Source organism: Scyliorhinus torazame, chromosome 1 (genome assembly GCF_047496885.1).
Source record: "Scyliorhinus torazame isolate Kashiwa2021f chromosome 1, sScyTor2.1, whole genome shotgun sequence".
In the NCBI taxonomy this organism is placed as follows: domain Eukaryota; kingdom Metazoa; phylum Chordata; class Chondrichthyes; order Carcharhiniformes; family Scyliorhinidae; genus Scyliorhinus; species Scyliorhinus torazame.
In genome coordinates this window covers 97,130,517-97,141,350 of record NC_092707.1, presented here as the reverse complement: position 1 = coordinate 97,141,350, position 10,834 = coordinate 97,130,517, and the positions used below count along the sequence as shown (strand labels likewise).

The 10,834-nt window shown below is 49.1% G+C and overlaps 1 protein-coding gene across 3 annotated transcripts in view; it reads left to right on the top strand.

The window, feature by feature from the left end:
* The first annotated feature begins 428 nt into the window (after window positions 1-428).
* Window positions 429-10,834, top strand: part of gcn1 (GCN1 activator of EIF2AK4) — a 199,526-nt gene continuing 189,120 nt past the window's right edge. Inside the window, exon 1 of one of the 3 annotated variants that reach the window (XM_072498447.1) lies at window positions 429-524. In XM_072498447.1, the coding sequence (XP_072354548.1) occupies window positions 507-524 (18 nt within the window). In that variant the 5' untranslated portion in view covers window positions 429-506. Of the gene's footprint in view, window positions 564-2,456; window positions 2,529-10,834 lie in introns of those variants that run through there. The other 2 variants (XM_072498433.1, XM_072498440.1) reach the window with 2 other exon arrangements.

Below are 10,834 nucleotides of genomic sequence, written 5' to 3'. Positions count from 1 at the left end.
AGGTGAGCTGAGGAAGGAGCAGCGCTCTGAAAGCTAGTGATTTGAAACAAACCTGTTGGACTTTAACCTGGTGTTGTAAGACTTCGTACTGTGCTCACCCCAGTCCAACGCAGCATCTCCACGTCACGGCTTTTTGAGGAAGAGAGTTCCAGCCCCTCACCACCCACTGGGGGAAAATATTTCTCCACATCTCCGTCTTAAATGGGCCACCCCTTATTTTTAAACAGTGATAAAGAGGTGGAAAGGGGTGAGGCCATACATGGATTTTGAAATCAACTTTCAGGTTGAAAGCTCTGGGTGTTAAATTCCACCTCCATCCACAGTACTTTGCACTTTGAACCAAGATCCTGGCAGCTGACAGCCTGTTGCTGGTCCTGAAGTGAGCAGCTGGGCTGTTGCCTGGTGACCCGGGTTCCTAGGCAACCAATTCCTGTCCCTCCCCCGTCCCCAGAACTGATGGGCGACCCGGAAGCAGTCGCCCTTCCTCTTCCCGTGTGTCGTGGAAAATGGCGACGGACACGCAGGTCTGTGCTGGCGTTGGCGGAGCCGGGCCTGCGCCTGGGGTGCGGTAAAGTGCCGGGCCGGGCGCGGGGTTGCTCCCGGAAAGCGCCGGGAGAAAGGGATAAAGAGGCGGGCAGGCAGCCGGGGACAAGGAGAGACTCTAACTCTTGAGAGTGAAAGAGACCCGGGGTGGTGGGATTGATGCCAATCAGAGGCAGCCCTGTCCTCTCCTTTGAGGTTAAAATAACCGCCCTCACCACCTGGGATATTTGACATGGGTTCTGGTGGGTACATAGGTTTCCCACTGGCTAAGGCTGTCTTGTGCCCCAAAGGTCCTGCTGTGAATAGGATACTGAGTTTTGGACGAGTTGTTGGCTTGAGATTTCCTCTCCTTGCTGATTCGTGTTTGCTTTCGAAGGAGGCTACATCCTGTTTTGGGGGCTGTGCTAGGTACAGCCATCCTGGACGAGCTTGTCTCCGGCTCCAAAGTCGACATGAAAAATACTTTTAAGTGAATCCTTCAGAGTGCCCTTGTAATGCTTCCTTTGCCCACCATGAACGGGCATCCTAGTCTCAAGCTCTGCACAGGGGAGTCGCTTTAAGTGAGTGTCATGCATTCTCACTATGTGACTGACCCAACTCAAGCTGTGAGGGTGTTAGATGATTAAAAAGGTGATGAGCGTGACTTGTGTGTAAATTGGATTATAGTGAGAGAGATTTGTACATCATCAGCCTCTCTTTCGCCCTGACCTATCTTGACCCAGTGGAAAGATGAGTTGAGACAGCTGGAGATTGATCTGTGTGCAGTGCAGGACCAGGATGTCGTCTACAACTTGTTGACCTCTCGGTGTTCCACAACTCTGACCTGGCTTCAAGATTGTTGGTCTTAGGTTGGCCTCATCTGCCCAGTCCACAAGAATTGGTCTTTCCATGCCAGGGTAGATACATTTCCCAAGTCACCAAGGGTAGTAGACATGACGGTTACCCGCACCCGGTCTGACCCAGGATATGACCACTATTTCATGCACACAACTGCTTGGAGCTGCAAGTGAGAGCTGGGTGAAAGTGAGGACCAATACAGAATGAACCATTCCAAGGAGTACGGTGATCCTGCCGGTGAGGGATGCTACTATTCCTTGTACCCCGTACCAATCTAAAGCAGTTCCTGAAGGTGGGTCAGCGCCATGTTCTGGAACATAGGAGTTCGACAAGACACCGAAGATGCCCTGGTCGCAACTGCATCCAGATCTATTTTCAGCCATCTAAGACCCATATGCCACTGTCCAAGATTGGTTAGGACAAGGCAATTTTCTCTCCCTTTGCACCAATTCATGTACATGTCATGCTCATCATCTTTCTATCAGAGGCATTCACAATGTTAGGGAGAGGAAGGGAGTAGGGTGGATGGTGGGAAAGAGGGGAGCAGTGACATAGAAAATAGTAGCAGAAGGAGGCCATTTGGCTCTTCAAGTCTGTCCGTCCGTCTCCCCCATAGCTAGGTGGCACAATAGCACAGTGGTTTGCACTGCTGCATCACAGCTCCAGGGACCCCAGTTCAATTCCAGCTTGGGTGACTGTGTGGGAGTTTGCACTTTTTCCCCGTATCTGCGTGGGTTTCCTCCGGGTGTTCCGGTTTCCTCCCACAGTCCAAAGATGTGCAGGTTAGGTGGATTGGCCATGCTAAATTGCCCCTTGGTGTCCAAAAGGTTAGGTTGGGTTACGGGAATAGGGTTGAGGTGTGTACTTCAGTAGGGTGCTCTTTCCAAGGGGCCGGTGCAGACTCGATGGGCCGAATGGCCTCCTGCACTGTAAATTCTATGACATCCTTTGATCCTTTTAACCCCAAGAGCTGCATCTAACTCCTTGAACACATACAATGTTTTGGCCTCAACTGCTTTCTGTGGAGAGACGAGAATTCTGCATGCTCACTGCCCTCTGGGTGAAGAAATTTCTCCTCTTCTCAGTCCTAAATGGTCTATCCTGTAACTTCAGACTGTGACACCTGGTTCTGGACTCCTCTTAGAGATGTGAGATTGTCAAAAAAACTTGGATGGATGGGATCGTTATTATGGGGAATGGGATCGTTGTTATTATGGGGATTGACATATCTTGCTGATTATTGTTTATTGTTGATGGGTGTAAATGTGGGAGAAAATGTGAAAAAGGAGGAGAATTTAAAAATTAAAAAAAAAACCTTAGATGGCGTGTGGAGATGATAGGCCGTGAGCCAGAAAGCCAATCATAAATCCATGCCATGGGAGAGTGTTGTAGTCCCTGACGAAGGAGGAGAGAGACCCTGGGACACTGAGACTATGCACTGGACTATGCAAGAGGGAGGGCTCCAGATTCTTGGCATTGGGTCAGTTCTGGGAAAAGAGCCATCTATTTGAAAGGGACGGGTTGTACCTCATCCAGTACCCTCGTGAGGCAGTTCATGATTTCACAGTAACTTTATTGCAGTGTTAATGTAAGCCTACTTGTGACAATAATAACGATTGAGTGGGGTTGGGGGGTGTTTAAACTGAAATTGTCAGGAGGTTGGGCATCAGCATTCAGAAGTAGAAAAGAGGAATGAGGCGCATAAAAGAACGTGCCTGTGGGTAGTATTAGAGAATTAATTAGTACCATTTTACTTAGGAACAGATGAAGAAGGACTATGAGAAATGCAAGGTTCAGTTTGGAATACATCTATGTAGACCTACTATGGTGAATTAGGCTGGTGACCTGTAGGCACAAATAGCCATGTGGGAATATGATATGGCAATAATGGAAAGGTGGCTAAACGCAGTAACTTCATTGCAGTGTTAATGTAAGCCCACTTGTGACACTAATAAAGATTATTATTAAATGATGAAGACTGGGTACTTAATATTCAAGGATAAAAAGATTAGGAAGAAAAAGGGAGGAGGTGGGTTAGCAGTACTGATTAGGGGACATTGTGGTGTTGGGAAGAGAGGCTGTCCTGAGGGAGCAAAGACAGAATCCGTTTGGTTCGAGGTGAGAATGAAAAGCGGTATGAAAACACAAGTGGGATATTCTATAGGCCTCAACAGTAAGAGAGACAGTGGTGTAAATCTGCAGTAAATGACAGATGTGTAAGAACTAGAGTGACAATGGGGACTTTAATGACCCAAATATCAACTGGGATGACGTTCGAGTTAAGGGCAAAAAGTAGTTTCTGAAATGTGTTCAGGAAAACTTCATTGACCAATGTGTCCTCAATCCAATTAGGAAGGAGGCATTGCTGAATCTGGTACTGGGGACTGGTGGGCCAAGCATCTATGGATGAGCACTTGAGGTTAGCATATCCAAAGGTATAAATTAGTAATGGAGAAGAGTAAGGAACAATGTAAAGCACAGCTTCTCAACTGAAGAGGGAACCTGGTCAGGATAAAATGGGACCAACACCAGACAAGAAAAACTAACAGAAAGATGGGTGATAAGGGGAAGATGCCAGAGGATTGGAAAGTGGCACATGTTGGCACCCTTGTTCAAGAAAGGGGGTAATGACATTCCTAGTAACTACAGGTTGGTCAGTTTAATATCAGTGATGGATAAGGTTTTGGAAACACAAAATTAACAGCCATTTAGGGATGTTTCATTTTATTAAAGAGAACCGGCATGGATTTGAAAAAGGCAGATTGTGTTCAACTAATCTAACTGAATTTTTTGATGAAGTAAAAGAAGGCTGCTGAAGGGAATGTAGTGGACATTGTCTGTATGGATATGTTATTTGTATTGGTTACAGAGCCTTTGGCCATCGTGAGTTGGGGGTAGAGCATAGGAAATCCTTGTATGCTGACAATCTAATAATAATCTTTCATTGTCACAAGTATGAAGTTACTGTGAAAAGTTCCTAGTCGCCACATTCCGGCGCCTGTTCTGGTAAGCTCGTATGGGAATTGAACCCGCGCTGCTGGCCTTGTTCTGCATTACAAACCAGCTGTCTAGCCCACTGAGCTAAATCTGCTCCTGTACATCTCAGCGGAGCACGTTGGTGGGAATTTAATGGGGTTGCTTCAAAAATTTGAGTCGGTCTTGGGGTATAAATTGAACCTAGGCAATTGCGAGTATTTTCTGGTGTCGCAGCCGGTGGGGGGAGGGGGGGGCTGTCATTTCGTATGGTGGCAACCCACTTCTGGTACTTTAGGGTGCAGGTGGCGTGGAATTGGGGTGGGCTCCGAAGGTATAATGAGTTTGATGGGGAGGGTGAAGGCCGATTTGGCAAGATGGGACAACCTCCTTCTGTAGTTGGCGGGTCGTGTGCAGGCAGGTAAAATGAATGTGTTGCCGCAATGTTTGTTCCTATTTCAGTGCCTGCTGGTTTTTCTACCAACTTTTTTCTTCAAGGAGGTGGACAAATTGGTCACCTTGTTTATTTGGGAGGTGGGGGGGTCAGGGGAGGTGGGATGGGGGTGGGGGGTGTCAGGGGAGGTGGCCTGGGTAAGAAGGGAGGTCTTGCAGAGAGGGCAACAGGCGAGGGGTTAAGCCTCCCAAACATACAGTACTATTACTGGGTGGCAAATGGGAAGGTGCGCCGCTGGGTTAAGGGGGCGCGGGACTGGGTTAAGGTGGCGTGGGATGATGGGTTAAGATGGAGGAGGGCTCGTGTAGTGGGTGGGGGTTGAGGGCGCTGGCAACGGCATCGCTCCTGATGGCTCATGATAAGTATTCGGTGAGTCCAGTGGTGGTGGCCACTTTGAAGATCTGGAGGCTGTTTAGACAGCACTTCAGGGGGGATGCCGATTAGGGGGGATCATGGGTTTGAGCTGGGGAGGATGGATGTGAGGTTTCAGAGATGGGAGGAGAGGGGGATTAAGGAAATGAAAGATTTGTTTCTTGGGGACGATTTGCGACCTTGGAGGAGCTGGGGGAGAAGTATGGGTTGGCGTAGGGGGAAGGGTTTGGGTACCTGCAGGTTCGAGATTTTGCAAGGAAGCTTTTCTCGACCTTCACGATAACACCGGCCTCCTCACTCTGTTGGAGGCGGTATTGTCGGCGGGGGGGGGTGGGGTTGGAGAAGGGGGTGGCATCGGCAATTTATGGGAGGATATTTAAGGAGGCTAGGGCATCCATGGAGTGGTGGGGGGTGAGGGGGTGGAAAAGGCAATTTATGGGAGGATATTGAAGGAGGACAGGGCATCCATGGAGGGGATGAAGTGGGGCGGGGGCGATGGCAGAAGGACTGGTATGAGATGCTGTGAAGGGTGAACGCCAAAACCTTGTGTACAAGGTTGGGGCTTATACAATTGAAGATAGTGTATAGGGCGCACCTCACAAAATTAAGGATGAACCAGCAATTGTCCCACCTTGCCAAATCGGCCTTCACCCTCTCCATCAAACTGGTAAAATTATACCTGCGGAGCCCACCCAATCCCACGCCACCTGGACCCCAAGTACCAGAAGTGGGTTGCCGCCATACAAAATGGCAGCCCTCCTCGCACCCCGGCGGGGACACCATAAAATACTCGCTCTTGCCTAGGTTCAATTTATACCCCAAGCTGAGGTGGTGTGGGAGAGGCCCCTCAAACCATGTTCATATGTTTTGGTCCTGCCTGAAGCTGGAAAGGTATTGAGAGAAGTATTTCGCACTATCTTGAGGGAGGTTTCATATGGATGTGGAGCCTGGTCCCCTATGAAGCCATTTTCGAGCTATCGGACCACCCAAGTTGCAGGCGGGTGCAGGGGCAGACGTCTTAGCCTTTGCCTCGCTGATCGCTCGTAGGCGGGACCTACTGGGGTGGAGATCAGCTTCTCCGCCCTGTGCCTTGGCATGGCGAGGGTACCTGCTGGAGTTTTTGACTCTGGAGAAGGTGAAGATTGAGCTGAGGGAGGGCGATGGAGCGGTTCTACAATTCTTGAGGTTGCTTTATCGTGCACTTTCGGGAGTTGGTTGTTGTTGAGTGCTAAGGGGGGGCTTGTTTGTTTTTCATTTTTGATTTACGAGTTGATGTTTTAGGTTTTACATTGCTGGGGGGGGGTTTGTATGGCAAAAATAATGAAAATATGGCGAATAAAAATATTTTAAATACAACTGAGGTTCATGGAATAGAAAGGTCAGTGTCTGTCATGAATACAAATTGGCTTAAGGAAATAAAACATCGAGTCATGAGAAATGCATGATTTTCAGACTGGAAGATCGTGGTGTTCTCCAAGGATTAGTGCCTTGTATAAATTACTTGAATATGGGAATAGAATAAAAGGTCAAAATTTGCCAGATATCAAACTTAGATATGTCAAAAGTGAGGACGATACCAATCAACTACAACAGGGTATAGACAATCTAGAAAAATGGGCAGACAAGTAGCAAATAGAATTGAATACAGGTGTGGTGATTGATTTCAGGAGAAGGATTAGAGAGAGGCAGTATGGTCTGAATTACGCGGGTCTAAAGAGTGGCAGGACAGAGGGACTTTGGGTGCATTCACATGGATCTTTGAAAGCCTATGACGGGATTAGCGAAGGTAGATTTTTAAAAAAGCTGTGCCCTATAGCTGCTGGGACAGTGACTAGGAGACACTGATTTTTTAAAAAAATGTTTTTATTGGGTTTTGTTATGCATTTTTTTTTTCTCAAGGGTGGGGGGGCACCTGTACCGTCCATACATTTCTACAGTTCTATCTGCTTAAAATGTCTGCGCCCAGTAGTTCTGTTCATAATTTAACTCCAAGTTCATGGTCAAATATAGGATGGCAGATCCTTTGCTGGTTCATGCATACTTTTTGGTGCATGTGCACCTTTTGAAGTCGGTGAAATATGTGCAGAATTATTTTGTTTATCAGCATGTGCTGTCAACCTCCAGCACCATTGTGTCTTTGCTGATAACCTTGTCTCCACAAGGGTGAAAAAATTGTCGTCTTCAAGCCATTTGTGATTAAAATAGAACTTGTTGTCGGGCTGAGTCACAAAGCTTGATAAGGTCAATTTGGCTTAATTATGTATGACTAAGAAAATTTGTCTTTGAGGCTGAATTGAAAATTGCCAAATGTTTCCTGTTGGAGATAGTTATCCCATATTTGATGTTTTTCTGTTTTTTGCTGGAGTGCAATTTCACAGCTACTAATCTCATTGGTACCTTGCTCAAGTAGCTGTTTGTAATGGGTGAACCCAAACTGTTGATGCCAGCCAACCTATTTATGCCATTGAGCATTGCATGAGTTGAAAGGCCTTTGTCCATTTTCAGTAAGGGTCACTGGATAATGATCAGGAGTGAGAACCATGGGACTTCCGGGTGCGGCGATGACCAGCTGAGTCGCACGTTTCGGCAGCTCCCTGTGAAACGGACTTTTGGGCTCTTGATAGGAGCCCCAACGGCAATTTTAACGGCTGAAAACACCGTGCGGTAAACCAGAAGGGTGTTCCCCCTGGACACGGATGGAAAAAGGAGAGGAAAGTGGCCGGATTGCAGCGGATCCTTTGGAGCAGCGGCAAGGAAGGCAAGCAGAAACCAAGATGGCGTCGGAAGGTGGCAGTTTCATATGGGGCCCTGAACAACAAGAGTTTTTGAAACGCTGCGTGGAGGAGATAAAAAAGGAAATGAAGAAAGAGTTGTTGGCCCCGATATTACAGGCGATTGAAGGGCTGAAAGAGGAACAAAAGACCCAGGAGCAGGAGCTTCGGGTCGTGAAGGCGAAAGCAGCAGAGAATGAAAACGATATACAGGGCCTGGTGGTGAAGTCGGAGATACAGGAGGCACACCAGAAACGATCTGTGGAGAGGTTGGAGGCACTGGAAAATAACGCAAGGAGGAACAACTTGAGGATTCTTGGCCTTCCTGAAGGTGTGGAGGGGGCGGACGTCGGGGCATATGTGAGCACGATGCTGCACTCGTTAATGGGAGTGGAGGCCCCGACGGGTCCGTTGGAGGTGGAGGGAGCATACCGAGTTATGGTGCGAGGATCGAGAGCAGGAGAAGCTCCCAGAGCCATAGTGGTGAGATTCCTCCGTTTTAAGGATAGAGAAATGGTCCTTAGATGGGCGAAGAAAACTCGGTGTAGTAAATGGGAGAACGCGGTGATCCGCGTCTATCAAGATTGGAGTGCGGAGGTGGCGAGAAGGAGGGCGAGCTTTAATCGGGCCAAAGCGGTACTTCACAAAAAAAAGATAAAGTTTGGAATGCTGCAACCGGCAAGACTGTGGGTCACATATCAAGGGAGGCACCACTACTTTGAGACGGCGGATGAAGCGTGGACTTTTATTGTAGAAGAAAAATTGGAATGATTGGACTACGAAAATGAACGTTTGGACAAAGTGGTGGGACGAGTGGGGGGGGGGGGGCGAAGAGGGATTGTATGATTAATCCTGCGGTATGGTAACTTTTCTTTCTCCCACAGGTGGTGATGGGGGGGAGGTGGGGAGGGAGAGGAGATGGGGCGTTGGCCATGGGAGGCGGGGCCGAGGGAGAGGCGCGGGCTTGGTTCCCGCGCTATGATAATTATGGCGGGAATAGAGAAGCAGGAAGGAGGGGGCGCCGCACGGTGCGAGCCGTGATCACGGGGGGAAGCCGAGGTCAGCCAGAGTTTGCTGACTTCTGGGAGCAACATGGGGGGAGTAATTACGCTAGCGGGGGGGGGGGGAAATTACTGGGTTGCTGCTGCTGGGGAAAGGGGGGAGTGGGTACGGGAAAGGATGGGCGGGGGGGCACCGTCTGGGAGAAATACAGCTGCGTGGGAACTGGGCGAGAAGCTGGAAAAAGATGATGGCTAACCGGCAAGGGGGGGGGGGGGGGGTGGGAAGCCCCCCAACTCGGCTGATCACGTGGAACGTGAGGGGGCTTAACGGGCCGATAAAGAGGGCACGAGTACTCGCACACCTTAAGAAACTTAAAGCAGATGTGGTCATGTTACAGGAAACGCACCTGAAACTGATAGATCAGGTTAGGTTGCGCAAAGGATGGGTAGGGCAGGTGTTCCATTCGGGGCTGGATGCGAAAAACAGGGGGGTGGCTATATTAGTGGGGAAGCGGGTAATGTTCGAGGCAAAGACTATAGTGGCGGATAACGGGGGCAGATACGTGATGGTGAGTGGCAAATTACAGGGAGAGATGGTGGTGTTGGTAAACGTGTATGCCCCGATTTGGGACGATGCCAATTTTATGAGGCGAATGCTAGGACGCATCCCAGACCTAGAGACTGGAAAGCTGATAATGGGGGGAGACTTTAACACGGTGTTGGAACCAAGGCTGGATAGGTCGAAGTCCAGGACTGGTAGGAGGCCGGCAGCAGCCAAGGTGCTTAAGGATTTTATGGAGCAGATGGGAGGGGTGGACCCGTGGAGATTCAGTAGACCTAGGAGTAAGGAGTTCTCGTTTTTCTCCTATGTCCATAAAGTCTATTCACGCATAGACTTTTTTGTGTTGGGTAGGGCATTGATCCCGAGGGTGAGGGGAACGGAATATACGGCTATAGCCATTTCGGATCATGCCCCACACTGGGTAGACTTGGAGATAGGGGAGGAAACAAGAGGGCGTCCACCCTGGAGAATGGACATGGGACTAATGGCGGATGAGGGGGTGTGCTTAAGGGTGAGGGGATGCATTGAAAAGTACTTGGAACTCAATGACAATGGGGAGGTTCAGGTGGGAGTGGTCTGGGAGGCGTTGAAGGCGGTGGTTAGGGGGGAGCTGATATCAATAAGGACACATAAAGGGAAGCAGGAGAGTAAGGAACGGGAGCGGTTGTTGCAAGAACTTTTGAGGGTGGACAGACAGTATGCGGAAGCACCGGAGGAGGGACTGTATAGGGAAAGGCAAAGGCTGCATGTGGAATTTGACTTGCTGACCACAGGCACTGCAGAGGCACAATGGAGGAAGGCACAGGGTGTACAGTATGAATATGGAGAGAAGGCGAGCAGATTGCTGGCACACCAATTGAGGAAAAGGGGAGCAGCGAGGGAAATAGGGGGGGGTGAGAGACGAAGATGGAGAGACGGAGCGGGGAGCGGAGAGAGTGAATGAAGTGTTTAAGACATTTTATAAAAAATTGTATGAAGCTCAACCCCCGGATGGGAGGGAGAGAATGATGGAGTTTTTGGATCGGCTGGAAATTCCCAAGGTGGAAGAGCAGGAAAGGATGGGATTGGGAGCACCGATCACGGTAGAAGAAGTGGTGAAAGGAATTAGGAACATGCAGACGGGAAAGGCCCCGGGACCGGACGGATTCCCAGTTGAATTTTACAGAAAATATTTGGACTTGCTCGCCCCGCTACTGACGAGGACCTTTAACGAGGCAAAGGAAAGGGGACAACTGCCCCCGACTATGTCAGAAGCAACGATATCGCTTCTTTTAAAGAAGGAAAAGGATCCGCTACAATGCGGGTCCTACAGACCAATCTC